Genomic DNA, 25,501 nt, shown 5'->3' on the forward strand with positions numbered 1-25,501 from the left:
TCTCCGAGGCTATGGGACCCTACCCTTGCCCCAGATAGTTATATATATATATATATATATATATATATATATATATATATATATATATATATATATATATATATATATATATATATATATATATATATAGCATACTGTCTTGTATAGCATACTGTATAGCATACTAGCAATATATATATATATATATATATATATATATATATATATATATATATATATATATATATATATATATATATATATATATATATATACATATATATATATATACTGTATATATATATATATATATATACATATGTGTGTGTGTGTGTGTGTGTGTATGCAGAAATAATATTAATAAAACAATTAACATCGTGCAGTGTACTCTATATATCAAAATATATTACTTTGAAGCCCGTATCAGTTACTAAATAAAAAATTGGGCTACTCTTATTACAATTTCGTTACTTTAGCCCGTCAGCTCGCTACTTTTAGCCCGTCAGCTCGCTACTTTCAGCAATTTAAATATGGCAACCCTGGGAAAGGCAGGGGAGCTTCAGTGTTGCGTCAGCAGTTGAAGGGAGTAGAGTGACGGTGGTAGTAGTGTTTATAATGTCAGATTTGGCGTCCCCGAAGTCGCCAGGGTCTGGAGAGTTTCCCCATGATTTTGACTATGATGACGACAACGATGCAGATTTCGAGGACTCCAGAGACTATGATGAAAGAGAGAGCGATGACGGTAAGAATAGATATTAATAGTGCTGGAGTTGCCTAAATGTGTGGTATGTGTATTTTATATTTAATAATTCAATTACTGTTTAGTTATTTTACAATATAATCCTTTGCTAGTGCGTGTGTGGACACGGAAAAGGTCCATAGAACAGTGCACTATTTAGGCTACACTAACCCAAAGTAACTACTGTATGCTAATAACATTAACTCACTGTGTCGGGGGGACAGGAAGCCAGAGTGTATTCATACACGTTTTGACTTTATACGAGGTTCCTTCCCTTGCCCCCCCCCCCCCGCAAGGTGGAATTACTGACCCCACCCAGGATACAACCCCACAACAACCTGACTAACTCCCGAGTACCCACTCACTGCTAGGTGAACAGAGGCATTAGGTGAAAGGAAATGTGCCCAACCATTTCTGTCCCGCCCGCGATTCGAACCCGGAATTCTTCATTGCGAGTCGAGAATGAACCCGACAGTACTATCGGGACCCTATGATAACATGATCTCATTTATATCAATGATATTAACTGATATAAGATAACATATGTTATACATAATAACATGATCATGTATCAACTGAGGCAGTTAACTAAGTACTATAGCAAGAGTCTTGTGCGAGCAGCAGTAGTTTGTTATTGATGTCGCAACTTATGAGGGTAGAAATAGCCTAAGCTACTCTCATTTTGAGATGTATATCATCATCTCGATAAACTTGCTTCCTATAATGACCTAGTAAATCTACCTTCCTGCTTTTTTTTTTAATCTTAAGTATACAGTATTGAATTGATACATAGTATATGAATTATATCGCATATAAGTTCATTTTATAAATGTTGGCAATTTATCGAAACGTATACTACACTTTAAACGTAAGAACGTTGCTTTTCAGTAATTCAATAGTTCACCATTATTACAGATACTGACTTAGGAAGTGAGGGAGAAACAAGAGGAAAAGAAGAGTATGCTGGTATTAAGGAACAGTGAGTACTGTATTTGCCTGCAGAGCATGAATATAAATTCTTAAGCACCATGAAAACATTTTCACTTATTGAAAGTTACAATTTCAGCATTTTTTTCACACTATAATAATATTTCACAAGTTTTCACTACTTATAGTTTGACTGATTGAAAAATGATAGTTCTAAACAGTGTCAAGACAGTATGCTACTATATGCATAAAAAAGGATATAGTACAGTAATATTAAATCCAATATACAGTACAGGGTATCATAAATATAATCAAATATAAATATACTCCCCATGGCTTTTCCAGAAGTTGTTCTGCTTGTTTGCTTATGGTTTTCATACTCTTAGGTTTTTGACCAATTATATTTAGTTTTCAATCGTGTGTTAATACTTGGTTTTTATGCTTGAAATTTAAGTGTCTGTAAATTTAAATCCAGTATTTTTTTTTTATGTAATGAAATGCCAATTTCTGGGTTTCCAGAGGTTCCCTAAAGCTAATTGAGGTTATCATGAGATGATTTCGGGGCTTGGTGTCCCCACAGGCCGGTCCTCAACCAGGCCTCCACCCCCAGGAAGCAGCCCGTAGCAGCGGTCTAGGTACCTATTACCTAGGTATTACCTAGGTACCTGCTAGGTAACAGGGGGCATCAGGGTGAAAGAAACATTTTGCCCATTTGTCTCCGTCTCTACTGGGGATCGAACCCGGAACCTCAGGACTATGAATCTGAAGTGCTGTCCACCCAGCTGTCAGGCGCCCTGGGGAATGGGAGAGCTGATCGGCCGAGCGGACAGCACGCTGGAGTTGTGATCCTGTGGTCCCGGGTTCGATCCCGGGCGCCGGCGAGAAACAATGGGCAGAGTTTGTCACCCTATGCCCCTGTTATCTAGCAGTAAAATTGGTACCTGGGTGTTAGTCAGCTGTCACGGGCTGCTTCCTGGGGGTGGAGGCCTGGTCGAGGACCGGGCCGCGAGGACACTAAAGCCCTGAAATCATCTCAAGATAACCTCAAGATAGCCCTATCTCTTCTATCTCTGATAATAGAGCAGAGAGGACGCACAAATTTGGTACATGTTTTGATGTGAACAGAACTTATCATCAATAGATATATACTATTGTGATCCTCTCAGCCAGCCACTCTGTTCTTTACTATTGCTGCTGAGTTATGTTTGTGGCCTTATTTTTCCCATTTCATTTCTGACTAGGTCACTGTAAGGCCAGCTGGTAATGGTAAATGGGCTACTATCATTATCACATTACTTGCATCGATAACTAGTTCATCTCGTGTAGTGGGATACACTACGCTACGGGCTACACACAAAGGAGTGTGTAGGTCCATGTGGGTGAAGGAAACTCAAGTTTATTTCAAAGCTTTCTGGCTTGACCTTAAAGAAATCGGTTTATAAAATGGCTAGGTATGGTTTCTGGGTATTTTATAAGCACAAGCATCAGTGACCTCACAGCACAACTTCTCCACTTCACTGCAGCCAAAGTTTTTTTTTTTATATATATATAACTTTAGCTTGACACAGTGCATTCGTGTAACCTGCACTGTTAGGGGTAAAAAATTTGGTAATATGCTGGTATTTGTAGTTCGTTATATTTATGGAAAAGGTTGATTTGGATGTATTTCTCATTTTTTCTACGTACTATAGTATTAATATCTAATTTTATATTCCAGAATGTATCAAGATAAGCTTGCCCAACTTAAGAAACAACTACAACAACTGCGTGACAGCAGTCATCCAGAGTACAACAAAAAGCTTAAAAAAATTGATGCAGCTTATAAAGAAAGGTACAATTGTTTTTATTACTGATAAAGCTATATAACTGTTAGAATGATAGATAAATATGGTGTCATAAGAATTAAATGTGACCGATGAAAGAAACTGCTATTAACTTTTTTGGTATGTGTTAACAAATAGATAAGCTTAGTTTGCAATTGCTAGCAATTGATGAATCTTCATTTAGACTTCAACTAATAAAGAAATATCTTGCACATTTATGGTACCTTGTATTTTGATTTTGAAGGCTAAATATATTAGTTTTATTTTGTTATTGAATTTTGATGGCACTTTCTTAAGATTCATAAGGGTCATTCCATCCCAAATCACAAAGTAGATTTTTCAACCTGACCCTCTGGATTTCAACAAATTTGGTAGGATGGTAGAGGATATGGAGTAGCTCACATATATAACAATTTAGTGTTCAGTGATACACAGTATTCATGCAGTAGGGTTGCCAGTGTGAAAAAATACTAAATGGTTGCTTATAAGATCATCAAAAATAATTTAATTGTTTTGAATTAAGGTAAAACCTTTATAGTGTGCCAGTTTTGAAACTAAGAAGTCACTATTTTCATTAAAAAAAAGTTTTGATTGTTTGTTTCCCCCAATGGTTTCCGTAAGCTATCTCATTGAGATTGTTACATATTAGTCACATCAGTTGTGGATGTTCTGTTTGGCCTACTGGGGGCCAGAGCCAGAATCTGGCACCCCCTCACAGAGGCACAGGGAGCCGGTGACAATCCACAAATCCGCCAGATAATCCGTTTATTAAAATTGAATTTGCCGAATTCTCCGCATGGAATTTATATTGGCTGCACAGGTTTATTGCCCATGCTTGTCTGAACTTCGATTAGGTTGTGATCTGAGTTACATGTATTTGTAATAAATACATGTTGATTATTACATGTATTTGTAATTTATGTTGTTAATTGGTTCATCATTGTTTGTAAAAGTAAGGTGTAGTGTATTTTTTTCTAGTTGCACTATTTACTGGTTTCAAGCAAATACAGTATGTCACATCTGCAAGAGGTTATTTGTGTGTGACTGTTCATTTAGACTGTTTCTTGGGATTCTCTCTGGTATAGCAGTATTTGCTACAGTTTTCCATTTTAGATGCATAAGTTGAAATCGCCGAGCATGAGCATGATAATGATTATGGCAGGGCTTGAGGTTTTTTAAGCAGTATTCTATTTTCATAAGATGGTCTTTAAGCGGCTAAGAATTTGCATTTGGTGATTTATATGCAAGGACAATCACTACGTTTAAAATTTCTATTTTGATTATCAGCACTTCCACCATATTATTTGTGATGTTTAACAGTTGTGCAGATGACTGTCTGATGTACAGGCTGTTCTCACCTTGTAGCCTATTTCCTGTTACATTTGAAAAAATTGTACTCCAGTGTCCACATCTCGCTGTCATAAGTTTTTAGTGTTTCAGTTAGAGTTGGAAATATTGCATTTGCCTCATCTAAGAGGGCGGTTATAAAGTGGACTTTTTGTGTGTTTTGATACCTTGTATGTTGGCAAATAGGAAGGATGGTACATGTAATGTATTTGTGGAGGTACTGGGTATTTTACTTGGTGTTAGTATCTGTGGTTCTGGTAAGTGTGTTTCATTATCTGTTTTGTTTAGCATTTGACAAATTTGATAGTAGAGCTTGGACATTTTTTTGCCATTCTTTTCCTTTCTCTTGCTAAAAAAAATCTCCCTGGTATGTATAGGTGTTGCTGTATTTATAATGGCATTCCTTGGATTTTACTCGCTTGATTCCTTTGATATGAAAAGCTGGACAGTCTTTTGAAACATTCCTTCTAGTTTAGTGAATTTTGACAGTTTTGGGTTGAAATATTTACAATTATCAGAGCAACATGTACCTGCATTTAGGATATTTCTGCAATTTCTTGGGTGATTGTATCTGCATGTTCCATTATTTCTTCCTAATAGCCCATATTTACATATACCCACCATGCATAATATTGACAGGTTCCAAGTTCATGCTTTATCATGGTTTATCTTTGCTACACTTTGTGTTGGCTCTTAGCTGACAGGTTTAGGACAGGATCTTAGATTCCCTGTCTGACCTTTCGCATGACCACTTTCACCCAGGTTTGCCTACTATTAAAGGATGGAGCATGGATGGTGTCCCTGGACCTCAAAGATACCTATTAGCATGTCCCTATACATTTGGGTTCATAGACTAGTTAGGCTTTGTTGTGAAGCATCAAGCTTACTTGCTTCATGGTTCTTCCTTTGGCTTTAACCTGGCTCCCAACATGTTTACCAGGCTAGTGAGGGGTCGTTGTGGCCCAGCTGCATTTCTTTGGGGCGTTTTGTGTTCTGGCCTACCTCAATGACTGACTGGTGTGAGCCCCCAGTTAATGTGCTTGTCAGCTGGCCAGGGTTCTGGTTCTTTCCCAGCTTGCCACATGTGTTTTGTATCATGTGTTGTGCCCAGTGGGAGCTCTGCCACAACCTTCGTGCCACTGGTTCAGCATCTGTGAAGAATCCTCCCCCACCTCCCACCAACCCCACCCCACCTCCCACCAACTCCACCCCGTCCCACCTCCCACCAACTCCACCCCGTCCCACCTCCCACCAACTCTACCCCGTCCCACCTCCCACCAACTCTACCCCGTCCCACCTCCCACCAACTCTACCCCGTCCCACCTCCCACCAACTCTACCCCGTCCCACCTCCCACCAACTCTACCCCGTCCCACCTCCCACCAACTCTACCCCGTCCCACCTCCCACCAACTCTACCCCGTCCCACCTCCCACCAACTCTACCCCGTCCCACCTCCCACCAACCCCACCCAATTCGCCACACAATTCTTGTGAGTACAATAACTGAACACATTCATTCATATTCAGGTAGACAGGCAGGCAGGACATCATGCTAATAAACCATATTTTGTGAAGTATTTGTTGGTTTACTAACAATTTTATATACTGTACCGTTTTTTTTTAATTAAAATGATCTATTTATTGTTTTGTCCAATAGATTACGAATTAATGATTTATGGCGTGAAATAGAGACGGATTGGGTGGAACGTGATTATTTGGCTGAGAAAAGATTAGCTGCCAGAGAGTTTGAAGAAAAAAAGAAAGAACTGAAAGAAAACCTATTGATAGAACTTGAGGAAAAAAAAAAAATTATTGAGCAAGAGAGGTATACTCTTGAGTTAACTGGGGACTCTATGGAGGTTAGTTTTATAATACAAAATAATTACATTTACTTATTCTGATATACATGCAAAATGCTTATACAGTGCCTTTAGAAGCAAGTATAATAATGACATTGTGAAATTCCTCTTTATTATAAACATCTTCTAGATCTATGATTATTAGTGTTAATACTGCTTTTATAATGTTTTACAGTATAAACCAGTCTCAACTCGAAAATTGCGTCGCCGTGGAAATGAACCTGCACCAATTATAGAGAAACGTCGTAAGCCTGTATCAACAACCTTGCAGCTTCTTCTTGATGAAAGAGAGATGGATGATGATTTAAAACTTATTAACAAGAGCAAATTATTACACATGAAAAAAAGTAAGTAGAAGGAAGTCATACTTGCATTTTCAAACAAGATGCTTAATGTATATCTTGATAGAATTTATAAAAAACCACTATTGAATAATTGATTGTAATAAAATGCCAATTTCTGGGTGAGCCCCAATGGATCCCTGAAACTACTCTCTGATAGTGTGCCGTACTACTGGGTCCTGCCAGTTGCAGAGTTCTATGGCCTACCAGGGACCAGCTCCAGAACTGTCCCCTCAGAGGTGCCGGGAGCGGTGCATTTATTAAGCTGTTCATTTATGCTGCCACTGAGGGAGGCACCCAGAAAAGTTGGCAAAACAAAACCAAAACCACTACTTGCTTCAAGCGTGATCACAGCCTCAAGAACCACCTAAAGAAAGCAGCTATAGGAACTCCCCAAACCATGTAAACAATCAAAATTTCTTGAAAATATTGCAAGCTCAATTGCCCCACCACCTATCCTCTACTTGTGGGGAGGAGGGAGGCAGCTCCTCCCTCGGTTCATTGATGATGCAAACACCTTTGATGACTTGGAGGGAGGGTGGGGAGATGTTGGGGCTCACTGGGGCTCACCCAATAGTTGGCGTTCCATTACATTCAATGCATGCTTTCTAGGGAAATCCCTTGTGTTAGAAACAATGGGTTCTTACCAGGGAAGAGGAAATTGCCACAAATAATATGATGAAGAGGAGACTGTCTTAGAAACACAACCCAAAGCCACACTAGGGTGCCAGGGCCCAGGCATATTAACAAGACACCAAACTTCCAGTACCAGGTTTGACCTCCAAAACCCCTGCACCCAAATGTGACAGGATCAACCCACAAAAAAGCCACTGAAGCAGAACCAGTGGCATGAAAGTAGGAGCAAAGACCTGCCACTGGACACAACACATAATGTACCTCCCAAGTGAACCAACCATGCATCAATGACCAAAAGGACCCCTTCAGAAGAGGTCAGTTTTCATTGACTCATTTTGACTCATTTTTCACCAGAAAAGGGGGAGCTGGTTGCAAACAAGCTGCCTATCAGGGCCAAATAAATAAATGAGTCATAAGGGACCAAATGACACTATTCGCCCAAGCCCTGGAAGCCACAACAGAGAACCCCTGGGCAAAGCTGTCGTCTGTGCCCACCATCTGGGATATATTAGCAGATTTCAAGGGAGAGGCTTCAAAGGAAAAAGGGACTGGCTAAAAAGCGGGTACAGAAGCCACAGCGGGACCAGATGGTTAGATTGCTGACCCCTAAGCTGACCAAGCCGGCCCGACCCAGAAACCTTCAGACATTTCGGGACCGGAAGGATCAGAGTAAGGGTGACCCATGCCTGAAGGGAAAGAAAGAGGAGTTTTAAAAGCAGCCAAGGTTGAATTAATCAATGCTTCCAATTCTAGGTCCCTAAACATCAAATGGTGCAGCTCTGACATATTCAACTACACACACAAAACCTAGACTGCTACTGCACAGAAAACCTAAGATGCAGTGTGGTCACTGCCTGATAAGCCCGAACCTCATCAGAAAATGCAGAAAGGAGAGCAACTCGAGGACAGCAACCCTACATGACACAGGGTCAAAGGTGTCACGGATCCAACAGGTAGCATGGCAGCAGGAAGTAATGAATGTAGCCACATGGCACTGATGATGTGTAACTCTCAGACTCAAACAAAGTGAGAATGGGATCTGGGGGAATTTTCATAGGCCACTGAACCCACAGGATTTCAGGGGCCCTGCATGGGAAATATACCCAAAAGGACACCCAGGCCCTGGGACACTACCCTTTATAAAATATTACAATATCAGTATAAGATGTGAGAAAGCCAACACAGCCAGATGCACAAGGCTGAGAAGGCTAACCTCAGCATGCTGAAGTGCAGCATGTGAGAACCAGTGCACCTTGTCAGCTAATGTCACTCCTGACCCGAGGAAAGACGGAAAGTCCAAGACACCTAACAGACCCCGGGCGAAGGCCACCACAAGTGAGGAGGACCTACCTCTAAGGGAGCAACTCCCAAACACTTCAGAGAAGATAACCCTGGCAGCACAAGGATGCACACAAAAAAAGATAATCCTGAGCACATGCACCTCCAAGCACACTAAACTCTAGGCTCATGCTACACCAAAGTGTACAGAGCCTGTCACTAAGGTAAAAAAAAAGTCTGAAAACAAAAACACCAGAGCCAGAGCAGCAGAGGGGCTACCTGGCACACTTTACCATCACAATAGAACTAAGGGTGGAGCAGCCAGCTGACTTGAGGCTGTCTCCCTCCTTCCACCAAAGGAGGGGGGGACGGGGGGCAAAGGCACTTGTGGTAGTTTCATGAAATTTTGATAACATGGTTTGGGGGGTTCTTTAAGCAGTTCTCTAGACTGGGGTCTTCTTTCTTCCTATGACTGCACGAGTGGTAGTGATGAAAGATGCGGCACTCGGTGGCGTATCAATGTTCATAATTTGGCAGAGATTGCAAGTTATTGATGTCTTTTATTTGTGTGAGGATGATGAGGAAAATAAACATACAAGTGGAACTCAGGATGGCAGAGATGAGGAGTTGTGTTAATGGTGGTATCAAAGTGTTGCTGTTTTATGAAAAGTGAGGTTTAGTCAAAATATATGAGTTTGAGAGTCGAAGTATGCTTGGTAGTTGGTCGCAATTCAGATAGGTTAGGATAGATTATAGTACATTTAGTAACTTGGGGTTAATGTGTATAAGGTTAGGTTAGGTTGGGGTAGGTTAGTTGAAGATAGGTTATGTTGTCGTATTTCAAATTTTTACATCTGGGATGTGATTACATTGGTCTTCTTTCATGTGCCAGTAGTACACCATGTTGAATATTTGGGAGAGGTTGGTGGATGTGTTGTGGAAGAATGGGGTTTATGTGGTTTTTCAGTTAGTGCCAGGTTGTTGGGAGGTTTCTTACTCTTGGTGCCGGTGGTTGGGGTTTGTGGCATGGCAGCCTGAGGAGTGACTTTGGTAAGGTGTGCTAAGGAGTCATTCAGGTGTTTTTCCATCATCAGTTCAATGATGTGTATCCAGCAATGATAGCTGTGTTAGGATGGATGTCATTGTTTGCAGATGTCGATGGGGTGTGTGTTCGGTCAGCCTCAGGGATGGGTTGGATTGCTTGTGTAAAGAAGTTAGTTTTGTTTGAAGCCAGCAGTGGTTTGTTTTGTTTTGCCAACTTTCTGGGTACCTTTCTCGGTAATGGCATAAATGAATATCTTAAATAAATAAATGCCATCACTCCCTTTGCCTCTGAGGGGGCCGTGTTCTAGTGCCAGTGCCTGGTAAGCCATAGAACTCCGTGACTGATTGGACCCAGAAACATAGCACACTATAAGAGTTAGTAGCTATAGGGAGCCACAAAGGGCTTCCCAAGAGATGCATTTGTTTCTACTTGAGTAATGTTAACCTTGCTACTGGGAATAAATATTGTAAAATACTTTTATTAAAAATTGTGCTTATTTGCTGTTGCTGCATGTAGTGACCTTGCATTTGCTATTTATACGTTGTGCTTCTCAGTCATGACTCTTTAATGAGCTGAAATTATTATTGCGCTTGGCTGGGAATTTAGATGACTGGGCTCAGATCTGCTAGTTTGAGAGAGCATCAGTTATATTAGTAAATATATTTTGACTTTATCTCGGTGATGAATATGCAGTTTAAGTGTAAACTTGATTTTAGAGATCATAAAATCTGGTAAAATTTTCTACTTTTTTTTTAGAGCTTGAAAGTATTTTTCTACAAAAATAAAAAGCTATAACTTTTTTTTAGACTTAAATACTATATAGTACTGTACTGTACTTAAAGTGAGGATTCATACAAAGAGGATGATAAGGAAATTAGAGAAATCCTAAAAGATCAGTATAAGACTGTTTAACACCCCTGGTAAACATGAATGTTGATCCATACAGCTTCTTTATGAATGAAACCAAAACCCATGACAGTATAGCTAATATCAATACGAATGTTGAAGAGTTTGAAAGAGAAATTTACAACATGTACTCAACCCCATGTCCAGACTCATGGGACTCGATATTTATAAAAGAAATATAAAGGGCCAGTAGCATGAGTGCTCAATATAGTGTGGAGAAAAAGTTTGGATACATGGGAGATACTAGAAGCATTTAAATCAGCAGATATAGCACCCCTACACAAGGTAGGGAGCGAAGTACTGGCTCTATCAATTTTCATGCTCAGAGATGAGCATGAAAATTGATGTAGATGACACTTAAAACTACAGACTGATATTAATAAAGTTTTCGATTGGGCAGCAAGAAATAACATGATGTTTTAGCAGTAATAAATTCCAACTGCTTAGATATGGAAAAAATTAAGACCTTAACCAAATACAGGTTACAAGACACAATCAAATGTACTCATAGCAGGTAGCCATCGTGTAAAGGATCATGGAATAATGTCTGATGACCTAACAACATTTAGGGAACTTAATCAAGCAAATATACTGTCAACTAGAAAAATGATAGTTTGGATTATGAGTATTCAAATCCATGGATCCCACTACAATGCTCATACTATTACGGCACACAGACACGATAAAGCACCTAAATTAATGGGACCGACTCAAAACTTTCAAAATGTACGCCCTAGAAAGGGGAGGCGGAGAGAGATATCACATAATATATTCGTGGACAATACTGAAAGGCCAGGTCCCAGATTTACACAGTAAAATAACAACATACTGGAGGATATCGACATAAATGTAAAATAACATACTTCCTATATATTAGGAACTGCAGAATAGAACCAGTGAAAAGTAAAGGTGTCATAGGCACAATCACCGTATGAACATCAGAGGTCCACTGTTCAATATCCTCCCAGCAAGTACAGTATAAGAAATATTGCTAGAACAAAAATGGAGGCCTTCCAGAGAAAACTGGACAGTTTTTTGCAAGAAGTTCCAGACCAACCAGGCTCTAGTGATTGTGGGCACATCAGCCGCTCCAAGTAACAGATTGTTGGACCAAGCTGTCACAAGTCAAGCCTGGCCCCCAGACCAGGCTTGGAATAGAACAACTCCCAGAATCCTCTCTGGGTAAGATCCAGGTACTTCCTTGTATTAGAACATATATTTTAGGTATTTTAGAACATATATTTTGTGCTAATTTATATTCAGCTGGAATTTTAACATTTGAATATCTTTGCATTTGTATCGCGTAATTTTCTGTCAGGGCTCCGAAGGTGGTTATCTGTTGCTAGCCGATCTGAATAGCTCCATACTTTTCAAATTGCACCATCAAATTGCGAGTCATTAACCACTGCACTGGTCCTTAGTTAAATATGACAAGCACCCAGTGCACAGAAACAAGTTACTGTATTTCAAAAATTGTTTCCATCCCTAAATTGTTATACCATCCCCTGACCTCACACATGCTGTAATAAATGCAAACACACACATACTTTGGCTGCAGTGGTGTCCACAAAATGAGGTGTGACCTAACAGCTGGGTGGTCTCCCATGCTGGAGACTCCCGGAGGTGTTCGTGCAGGGCGATTCAACAAGCGTGAGTTGCCACAAACTTTTATATGTTCATTTTGTGCACACTAATTCTGTTGCATTATTTTTTATGGCTTATCCTATGTATATTGATTTAGTTTATAATATTTATACAGTAGAACATTCGTATTGGTCAAGGGAATTGTTACACGTGTCATTAATGTGTCCAAAAACATTGTTCATTTTTTCAATAATACATGTTCAATTTATAACTTATTTACACTATACACCATCACACTATATACGTCACTATAAACACAGTACTGCACGAGTGTGTGGAAATCAGCGAAGCAGTTACTGGTGCACAAGGCAACTTTGCACTCAAAGCACCACATACAGATAGATTTTCCTTCCTCTCTACAGTGTGTGTGCCTGCAAACAATGCAAACATGTTTACCCTTTTCACATGAACCTGTACTTGACATCTAACCAAGCTTGTGTACAGGGAAACCTTTGTAACTCAGTTTGCCGGGAGCTGCATAAGGCATTGATGGTGTATAAACTCGCGTTATAACACCACCTTCCAGGCTAAATTTCACAAGTGTGACAGCAGAATAAGTGTGTGTGTAATAACCTAAGTGTAATTACCTAAGTGTAGTTACTAGATGAGAGCTATGCTAACCACCTGCCACCAGTAATTGTAGCAATGTGGTGGGTGGTGTTGGTGTCTGTAATTACCTATGTGTAGTTACAGGATGAGAGCTACGCTCTTGGTGTCTTGTCTCCCCAGTACTCTTTATCGTATAATGCTTCAAAACTACTGACAGCTTTTGGCCTCCACCACCTCACTTAGTTTGTTTCAACCGTCCACCACTCTTGTTTGCAAAAGAAAATTTTCCAATATTTTTTCGGCACCTCTCTTTCTTAGCTTGTGTCCTCTTGTTCGTGAAGTTGCTAGTTGCAGGAAATCCTGTCAATTTAGTCTATTCCTGTTAGTATTTTGTAAGTGGTGATCATATTGCCTCTGTTTCTTCTATCTTCTAGTATTGGCATGCTTAACGCATCTAAACTCTCCTCGTAACTTGTTTTTCAATTCCGGCAGCCATTTTGTAGCATGTCATTGCACCTTTTCCAGTTTATTTATGTGCTGCTTGAGATTTGGGCATCATATAACTGCTGCATATTCCAATTTTGGTATCATAAGTCATGAACAGTTTCTGTAGTACTTCATCATAAATATAATTAAAAGCAAGTCTGAAATCTGAAAGCAAAGCATACGCTCCTCTCACAATGTTCTTTGTTCCTCTGGTGACAGCTTCCAAAACCACCCTTGAGTCTTGTTCTTTATTAGAGTTCTGCAATTCCTTTCCACATAATGTGCAAGTTGTGTGGTGTCTTTCTCCGATTCCACATTCTATAACATGGCATTTATTCACATTGAATTCCATTTGCCACTTGACGCTCCAAGCATTTGTTTTATCTAGAGCAATTTGAAGGACATTACAATCGTCTGCGTCTCCTATCTTGGCATCATCCGCAAAAATGTTCATATAATTCTGAACATTATGTTCAGAATTATATGAACATATATTAACTGTTCAATTATATGAACAGTTAATGTTGACAATGAACGTTACTGGTGCAAGAACTGAACTCTGGTACTCTGCTAGTAACACTCCTCCAGTCAGATACATTGGCTCTGATTACCGCTTTCATCTGTCAGAATATTTTTCTTACATGTCAGAAGACTGTCACCCCTCCAGTATGTTCATTTCCAGAACAGCATCTTGTGCAGGACTCTGTCAAAAGCGTTTTTTAGGTTCAGGTCAACCAAACCCCCTCTTTCCTGTAGAATCTCTGTGGCCCTATCATTAAAAACTAAATAGATTTGCTACACAGGATCTTCCTGTTCGAAAACCACTGCCTGTCCGTTATTATGTCATTACTTCAGGTTTTCAACCCATTTGGCCTTAACTATTTTTTCTAGTGTTTTGTCTACCACGCTTGTTTATGATGCGGGTCTCTAATTTAGAGGATACAGGACTGTAATGTGTGGGTGTGTAGGAGTGTTTCCCTTAGAGGAATGAGGCACACATCCTCTCAGCCCAATGCCTGGACAGCGAGTGGCACACAAAGAACCCTTGCAAGAGCCGGGGTGGGGGAGGGAGGAGGGTGGCAGGCCAGAGGGGGAGGATGGAGGGTGGGCAAGGGAAGGAACTCGACTACCTGTACCAGTAATCTAGCCAGCCCCTCCCCACTGGCTTTGCCCGCTCTGCCCTGCCCCAGGTGGGTGTCAGGAGGGGAGGGAGGAGCATAAGGATGGTTGGGAGGGAGGTAGGAGAGAGAAACAATTAGCAATATTTGTCATGTCAGCAGCTGGAGTTGGTAGGTGTAGCATGCCTTATGTGGGTGGGTGATGGCTATTGGGAGTGTTTATGGGAGTGATGTTCTGGAAAGATGACAATTGTTAAGTGGTGGCTCTCATAAGTCCTCAATGACCCACACTCACATAATTTGTGCAAGATCACATTGCATTTATGCTGTTGGCTGGGTGAGTTCTGCAGGCTGGTGATAGAAGGGTGGGGAGGTGTTTACTCTAAAGATGAATTACAAGATGAGTACATGTACTTTATTGACTGCCAGTAGAGTACACTTACATTCATGTAATTAGATCACTTCATTTTTCAAAAACAGCTAACTTTGACCAACAGGATAACTCCATTATTCTAGGTAAATAATATGCTGTGTTTTTTATATTATGTCCCAAAAATATTGGTTTTATGAGGATTTTTGGTGACTCAAGAATGTCTTGCTCATTTATAGCATTGGGCTTATGGAAAATGTAGCTTCACATTCTAAACAACTGCTGTACAAACACACTCTTAGAATGTAACTTGTTCATAGTAAGGACACTGCCTGTACATGTTTATACTCTGTACTACACACTCAGAAGTTCGGTAGGGTGTAATAATCCCAGAAACTGTTTACAACGCACATGGCAGCTCCGCATTCCTTGCACCACATAGTAACTACCTTGTGTGCTCTCTCGCTTCTGTGTGTTCTTACATAATGAACTCTTGTGCTCCTTTTACCCTTTTTCCTGTGGAAGGTAGATTTTCAAGCTGGTGTCATAAGCATCTTTGAAAGCCAGTCTGTTTGGAGCAGAATGAGGCATTGTTGGTAAAGCAACTCCTCATTCTAACATTTACTACATACCTACCTTGTGGTGGCTACCTTGTGTAGCTTCTGGGGATCAATGGTCTCCGACCAGGCCTCCCAGTTGGTCATATGATCAATCAGGCTTTTGGACATTGCTGCTCACAGCCCGACATATTAATCACAGCCTGGTTGATCAGGTATTCTTTGGAGGTATTTGTCTAAGTCTCTCTTGAACACTGTGAGAGGCCGGCTAGTTATGCTCCTTACATGTGGCGGGAGTGTTGAAAAGTCTTTGACCCTCGATGTTGATAGTTCTCCCTCGGCATACCTATTGCACCTCTGCTTTTCAACAGAGGTATTTTGCACATCCTGCCATGCCTACAGGTTATGTGATGTTATTTTCACATGAGCGGGTTGTCCATAACCCTGGACAACCTGTGTTGGCCAGGGTTATGTAGATGTTGTGATTCCATGTGATTTGTAACTTGACAAGCAACTGTGACAGTGGTAAAACTGAACATGCACATTATTGGTTTTTACCTGTCATGATCTGACCACCATGAGAACGAGGGTAGACCGCAGGCTGGCTAGACTAGATGACCAAGCCACACACCAGAGGATGAGAAGACGACGTTTCATAACTCTGCGCTGCTCATACTGATATGTCTCAGATGATAGGTATGTACTTGCCAATAAAACGGTTTCCAGCAGTTGTATGTTTTGGTTCTCTTGACTTTCTGGATGCCTTCTCTGGTGAGGTGACTGTCATTTTCTCCCTGCATCTTTCGGAGGGGGGATTCGGGGGTTCAAGTTCTGGCTCTGGTCCCCCAAAGGCATAAAAACAATGTGCCAGATGTGATCTAGTAGTTGCGGGCCATCTCGGCAAGATAGCTTTAGGAACCACCAGAGCTCGCCCAGAAATTGGTGTTTCATTACATTCAATGCTAGTTTTCCAATTTCATGCACATAGGCCGGAACTGGGTGCATGTGATTTTGGGTCCATGGACTTCACTAGGCAGTTCTTGTTTTGTAGGGGTGAGCTGATGTTCAAGTTAAATGTTTTTTTGTTTGTGTAAACCAAAATGAAACGGTAATGTGTGGAATAACTCCAGTTTATGTACACATAATTGACAAAAAGTGAATTTTGTATGTAGGCCTACCTTGTAATATATACAGTACACCTTTATTGCACAAAAATCTGTTCCTGGTACTACTCAAAGGAAGTACCTTGCAATCCATTCCCTTGCTGCTATTATATCTAGGAACATTGTGCAGGAATAGTTTCAAACACTGCTGCGAAGACCAAAGTATGACAGATGTTAATCGTTGGCCAATAGCACTGAATAACCTCATTGCACAGTAAGCCAATAAAATTCATAACCAAGACCCACACAAATTCTGCTAACTTCATTACATCTATAAATTGTAGATGTATTATAACCATATTTACATCATTTGTATAAAATCTGGGCGATGATAACCAACAATATGATAACAAAGTTTCCCAGTTTTAACATGCGACGATAACCACACTTAAAGGGGTTAGTGGAAAATATATAGGTTAAGTAGTGCCAATGTAAGGGATATATAATAAATGGAAACTTTCCATGGAAGAGTGATTGTTTTCAGTTAAGAGATGCCTGAATTAATTGATTTTGCAACCATTGAGAGGCACACTGAATTCACTAAAATTTCTAATTTCAGTATTGATTTAATATTAATTTTTAAGTCTGAATTTAGAATATAGTACTTCAGATTAATATAATTTATGACAATAATTCTATAAATATTTGTTTTGGGTTTTTATTTTATTTTGCAGATACAACCTCAGTTACACCAGCAGATCCTATTGGCAATGAACCAAAAATTGAAAATGGGAAGTTGTATTTTGACAAAAAATGGTAGGTATTACATTTAGTTTGCTATAACACACAATTCCATAAAATACCTTAAATATATTTCAGCACAGATCAACTGCTTCCACAAATGTGTGTGTAGGATAACTCTGTGCTGTAGACATTTGTAATGTTGGCTCATCTTTTCTTCTAGACTGTCCCACATTCAGAGCAGATGGATTATGTTGGCAGAATATTCCAACATTTGTATTGCAAACCTTTTGTTCACTTACAGTTATGAAGATCTAAGAGATCTTCTTTTAAATTTACTTAGAAACTTTCTACCAAGATAGCTATCCTTCTCTCATTCTTTCTGGCACCAGTCTCATTCTTGAATTGTCTGCTAATTAGCTTTGTCAAATTTTGCTATTCAAAATAATGTTAAAGTTTATAATGAATAAAGAAATAGGAATAGATAGCTGCACATGATCAGAATGCAACTCCTGCCACCCTGACCACAAGCCTTATTTAGAAGCTTAAGTTTCAGGGCTGCAAGAGAATCTGCATATTCTGCATTGCACTGAGTGCTGGAAAAAATCTACATAATATAAATAATTGTATACGAAAGTACTGTGTAGTTGTACATTTATATTACATTTTCAAGCATAATGTATTGTTCATTTATTTGTGTTACAGGTTCCATAAAGGGCAGGCAGTTATGATTGAATGTAAAGATGGAACACGATTTAATGCTATCCTTACAGTAGCAGGTGCTGATATGGTAAGCTAATATTTGTATTGTTCTTTGTTCTATATCACAGAATATTGCCTTTTCCGTGTTACTCACATTTGTTTTCCACCAAGATGGAAAATTTTCCCCCCATTAGTGGAAAAAAAATTGGTCTCCCCCCCCCTCCTCCCCCCATCCTTTTTGTTCCCCTCTACCCCCATCCTATTTGCTCACCTCTCCCCCATCCCGCTTGTTCCCGTCTCCCCGCCCCATCCCGCTTGTTCCCGTCTCCTCCCCGTCCCGCTTGTTCCCGTCTCCCCCCCCCATCCCGCCTGTTCCCGTCTCCCCCCCCCCCCATCCCACCTGTTCCCGTCTCCCCCCCCATCGCACTTGTTCCCGTCTCCTCCCCATCCTGCTTGTTCCCGTCTCCCTCCCCATCCCACTTGTTCTCGTCTCCCCCCCCCCCATCCTGCTTGTTCCTGTCTCCCCCCCTGTCCCACTTGTTCCCGTCTCACCCCCCATCCCACCCCCCATCCCGTTCCCGTCTTCCCCCATCCCGCTTGTTCCCTTCTCTCCCTCCCATCTCCATCTGAACCCGCTCCCACCTCGCCTGTGGGCCCGCTCCCACTCCCCAGTAGTGTTGCAACCGGAGATGCCTTCAGGCGGCATTTATGTAATGCATTTCTTAGTACAGTAATATAAAACAAAAATAGTTCATTGTTAGGTGCTACTATACAACTATACAGTAATGAATCATACTGTATTTTTATATACCCTAGGAAAAGGTATACTGTATACAGCATTTCGCATGAATACTTTTGACTTGCCATTTGTAATTATAAACACCTCGTGCATGAATAACTGGGGCTTCTTGATACCCACCTGAGTGATGGAGACAGGAATGGAGGCAGAGGGGGGGATGTATGCTATGGGTGTCTGGAGTAGAGGTGGATCTTTGAATGAGGGTATTAGCTTGTAGATGTTGGTGTCAGCATGTATGGGGTGTCTGGGTGTGGGTGTAAGCAAGGAGTGTTGTCACTGGAAGTGGACAAGACTAGCATAGGTTCACTGGCTCATGTTAACCCTATTGAAGCTGGTGTTGGGCAATTATTATTGTATATTTCATTGGTAGAGAGTAGACTGAATGAAGAATGATATTGTTTAGTCTCAACGCAAATTAAATTGGGCTCGTTTCATTTCATTAATTAATATTTGGACTGTCCAGCTTGTTGAGCTTAGGCTCGGATTTGATTTAGATATTAAATTTACTACCTTGGGTAAATCAGAGTTTGCCTTTTTAAATTTGTTTAATTTATATATATAAATACTGGACTGTCTGAACTAGTAATTTATTACTATAAGTTAGTAATTTATAATTTAAGAGCTAAGCTGGCAGGGAGCCACCAAGAGGCTATTCAATGAAAACCAGTATTGAATATAATGAAATGCCTCTGGTAAAGCCCAGTGGCTCCTTGACTCCTTTCTTCCCTATCAGGTTTGTCGGTTCATTGTGCATCAGCTCCAGATTAATATCTCTGCAAAAAAAAAAAAAAAAAAACTCCAGATTAAGCTTAGAGCTTGCTGTTAACCTGGGGCTCCTGGCCACCTGGTGTTGTCTTGGTATTAATGGGTTTGAGCTAGTTTTGAGTGAACCACTTGTTCTGAATGAAATGTTTGTAGTATTTTAGCTGATCCCTGGATTTTGTTTTCTGCAAACTTTGCAATTGTCCGTAAAGCTTTGCTGACTTCTTGGATGTTTTCCCAGTGAGGGTGACAATAATAGACAGTTCTCTCTGTGCCCTTGTGAGAGGGCCAATTTCTGGCTATAGTGTCCAGTAGTCTGCAAATAGGACACCTACAACTAATCGAGACCCAGTAGTCGGGAGCCATCTCGGAGAGATAAATGCCTGGTGGCTCCCTGAAACTATCGGAAAGCGGCATTCCATTACATTCACCTCTGGGTTTTTTCATGTAAATCTCTCTTAACTCGTTGCACTTATAATTCAAATATTCTGTAGTAATACAGTGCAGCATTGGTACATTTAACATTTTTTATATTATTGAAGTTCATTTTTGATTAGGTTTTGCATCTGTTGACATAGTTTTCTCTAATTTATAAAAAAAAATGTATGCAGTACATATTTAACATTAGTTAATTAATACAAAATAGTTGAATTACTGTACAGTAGTTATGTTTCCATATTGTACAATATATTTATACATTGTATATAGTTTTGAGTCTGGCTTGTACATTCCTGAGGTAATTTTTCTTTCAGATTATGGTAAGAAAAGTTCCAGATAATATCCGCTTGAAAATAACCCTCGCTCAGCTGGCACATGGAAAATATCTCGTCCGCCGGCGAAGTTCAGCGTGACCAGTCGAGAAAACCTTTTTCAATTTTAATAGACCTTTGATCGAACTCTATCCTCCATTGTATAATGAGAGTGCATGAGTTCTTTTCCCTACATCAAAAGAATAGTGTTTCATGATTATGTATATTATTCAGCTTCTCCTGAAATTGTTCATTTTGACAGTAAGGTGATTGACTTCTGTAAGTAATTTATATATTTTTATACTAAACTAAACACTTCCTGGACAACGTTGCTGTTTGTCTTGAAATTTCCTTTCAAAAAATGTTTTGCAGGTCTTATGCATTTTTAGGTAATGAAGTGACTGATTTACTCATTTGTCATATGCTTAAACTAAGCCCTTACATCAATAACTCAATTAAGTTGTGTACTTGTTAAGAACGTATTAAATATATTATGATTTCAGCCATTTCTTTGTTTAAAATATGGCAACTGCCATATGAACAATTAAAGAAAACTTCTTAGAATGCAAAGTATTAGATAAAATAGTGAACAGTATGATGTTGACATCAATATAGACCCAGTAGATTAATGAAAATTAAGTCTCCCCTCTGTTTATAAATTTAATTACTTCCCAGAGACAGTTCGTAACCTGAAAATTCGCGACCCGAAACAAAATTTCCCATAAGAAATAAAGTAAATTGAATTAATCCGTTCCACACTCCCAACAATATTAACTTCAAAATACTTTTCATACCTAATACACAGAAATGTTTAGTACTATAGAATGTATAAGTTATAGCTTACCTTTATTGATGACTTGTTGGTGCATGGAAGACGGTGAGGGGGGATGGGGAGGAGGAGAGGTGTTAGTGTTTGGAAGGGGAGTCCCCTTCCATTATAACATCAGACACTCATGACGTCTCTGGGGTATTCTATCTCCTACGTTTTGTAGGCATGCCACTAGGAACTGGTTGTGGCTCACTGCTTGCTTGTCTTGCTCAGAATCTGTCTAAAGACATTTGTTTTCCCTACATTTTAAGGGGCTACCTTACCTTGAGGTTATCTTGAGGTGCTTCCGGGGCTTAGCGTCCCCGCGGCCCGGTAGTCGACCAGGCCTCCTGGTTGCCGGACTGATCAACCAGGCTGTTGGACGCGGCTGCTCGCAGCCTGACGTATGAGTCACAGCCTGGTTGATCAGGTATCCTTTGGAGGTGCTTATCCAGTTCTCTCTTGAACACTGTGAGGGGTCGGCCAGTTATGCCCCTTATGTGTAGTGGAAGCGTGTTGAACAGTCTCGGACCTCTGATGTTGATAGTTCTCTCTCAGAGTACCAGTTGCACCTCTGTTTTTCAACGGGGGTATTCTGCACATCCTGCCATGTCTTCTGGTCTCATATGATGTTATTTCTGTGTGCAGGTTTGGGACCAGCCCCTCTAATATTTTCCACGTGTAAATTATTATGTACCTCTCCCGCCTGCGCTCAAGGGAGTACAGTTTTAGGCTCTTTAGTCGGTCCCAATAGTTTAGATGTTTTACTGAGTGGATTCTAGCAGTAAAGGATCTCTGCACGCTCTCCAGGTCAGTAATTTCTCCAGCTTTGAAAGGTGCTGTCATTGTGCAGCAGTACTCTACTCTAGAGAGCACAAGCGTTTTGAAACGTATCATCATCGGTATAGCATCTCTAGTGTGAAAAGTTCTTGTTATCCAACCTGTCATTTTTCTTGCAGTTGTGACGGCTACTTTATTGTGTTCTTTAAAGGTAAGGTCTTCCGACATGAGTACACCCAGATCCTTTACATTGCCTTTTCGTTCTATGTTATGATTTGACTGAGTTTTGTACGTGGTTTCCGTTTTTATATTTTCATTTTTTCCATAGCGCATGAGCTGGAACTTATCTTCGTTAAACACCATATTATTTTCTGTAGCCCATAGAAAGACCTGATCTACATCTGACTGGAGGTTCGCCGTGTCCTCTATGTTGCCTACTCTCATGAAGATCCTAGTGTCATCTGCAAAGGATGATACAGTGCTATAGGTTGTGTTCTTGTCTATGTCCGAAATGAGGATGAGAAAAAGTACTGGAGCAAGCACAGTACCTTGGGGGACAGCTCTTCACGGTTGATGGGCTGGATTTTATTTTGTTGACTATTACACATTGGGTTCTGTTGGTCAGGAAATTGTAGATCCATTTGCCTATTTTTCCGGTAATTCCTTTTGAACGCATTTTTGTGTGCAATAACACCATGGTCACATTTATCAAAAGCTTTTGCGAAATCTGTGTAAATTACATCCGCGTTTTGTTTGTCTTCCATAGCATCTAATGCCATGCCATATAGTGGTTCAGCAACTGCGACAGGCAAGAGCGCCCTGTTCTGAAACCATGTTGTCCGGGGTTATGGAGTTTCTGTGATTCCATGTATTTTGTGATTTTACTTCTTAGCACTCTCTCAAAAATTATGATGTGCGATGTTAGTGCTATCGGTCTGTAATTTTTTGCCTCTGCCTTATTTCCTCCTTTATGAAGTGGTGCTATCTCTGCTGTTTTTAGTATATCGGGAATAACGCCAGTATCTAGGCTTTGTCTCCACAGAATGTGGAGCGCCTGCGATAGTGGTTTTTTACAGTTCTTTATGAATATGGAGTTCCAAGAATCCGGGCTTGGTGCAGAGTGCATAGGTATACTGTTTATGGCTTCTTCAAAATCCAGTGGGGATAGGGTGACGTCTGATATATGATTTGATGTTGGTATCGTATCCATGAAAAATTCATTTGGGTTATCAATCTTTAGTGTGTTTAATGGCTCGCTGAAAACAGAGTCGTACTGCGTCCTCAGTAGCTCGCTCATTTCTTTGTTGTCATCGGTGAAAGTTCCATCTCCCTTTCGCAGGGGCCCGATACTAGATGTGGTTTTTGATCTTGATTTTGCATAGGAGAAAAAATATTTCGGATTTCTTTCTATTTCACTGATGGCCTTTTGCTCTCTTTGCCTCTCCTGGGTTTTGTATGATTCTTGTAGCTTCCGTTCAATTGTTTCTATTTCTCTACCTAACCTTCTTCGCCGTTCTTGAGATAGGGTGCGACTCTCAAGTTGTTCCGCGATTCGTTTTCTTCGCCTATATAGGGAATGACGTTCCCGTTCCAATCTGCATCTCTTCCTCTTTTTTCTTAGAGGTATGCGGTTTGAACATATTTCTAGTGCTACTGAGCTTATTTTTTCCAGGCACTGGTTCAGGTTTGTATTTTCTAGCTGTTCTTCCCAGTTTATTTCTGTGAAGTCCTGGTTTATTTGCTCCCAGTTTATCTGTTTATTATTGAAGTTGAATTTGCTGAAATCTCCTCCACCGAGAATCTGGACTGGTTTTGAAGGTCTACTCCCCATGGTTGTCATAACTTCAATTAAGTTGTGATCTGAGTAACCAAAACTGGGCATCTTGGTCCAAAAAATGCAAAAATGAAAACTCGTTCAATTTCAATCAAACTTTTTTGACAAGTTCTATATGAAAAGTGTTTCATCTGGTCCAAGTTTCAGCATCGTAGCATAAATAGGAATGGGAGAAAAAAAATATTGAAGTAGTTGTGAAAATTATGCCAAAATGGTCAAAATCGATTATCAATCAAAAGTGTCAACTGAAATCATAGCTATGACTCTTTGCTATCACAATAGCATATATTAAACAAATATTATAATTAGTTTAATTGGAAAAAAAAATTTAAGTTTTTTTTTTTTTTTTTTATTATTTTTTTTTTCTTCTTCTTCTTTTTCTTCTTCGGGCAATTTGCATCAAACTTACACACCTGACTGTACGTAAGCCTATCTGTAAGGATGCCAATTTTGGAGAAAATTGGTTGATGTCAACCTCAGCCACAGATTTTAGAACCTTAGACTTTATTCTTTTTATTTTTTTTTCAATTGACACAAACGTTTACAAAACTGATTCATTTTTTATTCAATTTACATGAAACTTACACAGTATATGTGGAGGGCATGTCTCTACATGTGCTTGTTTTCATTTTTCTGTAAGTTCATTTATTGATTTTATAATAGCAATAAACATGCCATATTTGCATAATTTTTGGGGGGAACTTTGAACATTTGTATTAGGAAAACTAAAGATGTTTTGGAAATTCTAAAACACACAATCCTTTATTATATGCTAATGTGTCAGAAAATGGTCACAGAATAATTATATCTGAAACATGTGTTCTGAAGTGTAGACTTGAAAATATGTAAAAAAACGTTGAAAAAAAAAAAATTCCCTTTCTATTTACGCTGCAGTACTGAAACTTGGGACAATTTCAGCACTTTTCATATACAACTAGTCAAATAATATTTGTTGACATTGAACAACTTTTCCAACACCACCCTAATGCCCCCTTAACACTTGTTTCTAGTGAGACATCACATTGTCATTAACCCTTGTGTGGCTCCGGGCTATTTAGCATTTGTCACCCACAGGCGCATACACAAAACAAAACAAAAAATTTTCTTACTAACCTGTTAATTTGTGTTCTCTGATTATGGGAAAAATAATAAAAAAATCGTAAGTGGCATATATTGCCCGCTATAGGGTGGGGAAGTCTGGCAAAAAACAGGCGCTGACTCAGCGTGCGTCCCAGACGGTCTGTTGCTCGCCAGCTGTCAGGCAGGAGTGGCCACAAAGAGATAATTACCTAATTATTTCAATGTCTCTGATTGATTTTTCGTAGTTATTTTGCTGTAATATTATTCAACAGTGTATAGTGTGATATATTTATATAATAAAATGAGTGAATCATTGCTGTACTCAAAAATATGGTGTGCATATTGTTGATTCAATTATGTTCATCAAGCAGTGAACAAATACTTTGTCGGTTATTACACTATATACACAGGTTATATATAAGTATCTGCATGTTTTGTTCACCATAACGGACCATTAAGTTCCTATTATGAGTCAAAAAGCTATGCGGAGTGACCGCCACACACCAGCTAGCCACTCGCTGCCACTCACTCCCTCAACA

The 25,501-nt window shown here is 39.8% G+C and overlaps 1 protein-coding gene across 1 annotated transcript; it reads left to right on the forward strand.

Moving 5' to 3' along the window:
- The first annotated feature begins 518 nt into the window (after positions 1–518).
- Positions 519–20,787, forward strand: LOC123765278 (sin3 histone deacetylase corepressor complex component SDS3). Its single transcript, XM_045753813.2, has 8 exons — positions 519–721; positions 1,634–1,697; positions 3,363–3,476; positions 6,473–6,674; positions 6,850–7,021; positions 17,442–17,523; positions 18,154–18,238; positions 20,464–20,787. Exons 1-8 carry the CDS (start codon positions 595–597, stop codon positions 20,560–20,562), a joined length of 945 nt encoding a protein of 314 aa, XP_045609769.1. The 5' UTR covers positions 519–594; the 3' UTR covers positions 20,563–20,787.
- The last annotated feature ends 4,714 nt before the right edge of the window (positions 20,788–25,501 follow it).

Source organism: Procambarus clarkii, chromosome 33 (genome assembly GCF_040958095.1).
Source record: "Procambarus clarkii isolate CNS0578487 chromosome 33, FALCON_Pclarkii_2.0, whole genome shotgun sequence".
NCBI lineage: Eukaryota > Metazoa > Arthropoda > Malacostraca > Decapoda > Cambaridae > Procambarus > Procambarus clarkii.

Bases quoted from the DNA above. Each gene is read 5' to 3' on its own strand.
- LOC123765278 (XM_045753813.2), top strand. From the start codon at position 595: ATGTCAGATTTGGCGTCCCCGAAGTCGCCAGGGTCTGGAGAGTTTCCC. The intron at 722-1,633 runs GTAAGAATAGAT...CCATTATTACAG, and splicing joins TGAAAGAGAGAGCGATGACG to ATACTGACTTAGGAAGTGAG. The intron at 18,239-20,463 runs GTAAGCTAATAT...TTTTTCTTTCAG, and splicing joins CAGTAGCAGGTGCTGATATG to ATTATGGTAAGAAAAGTTCC.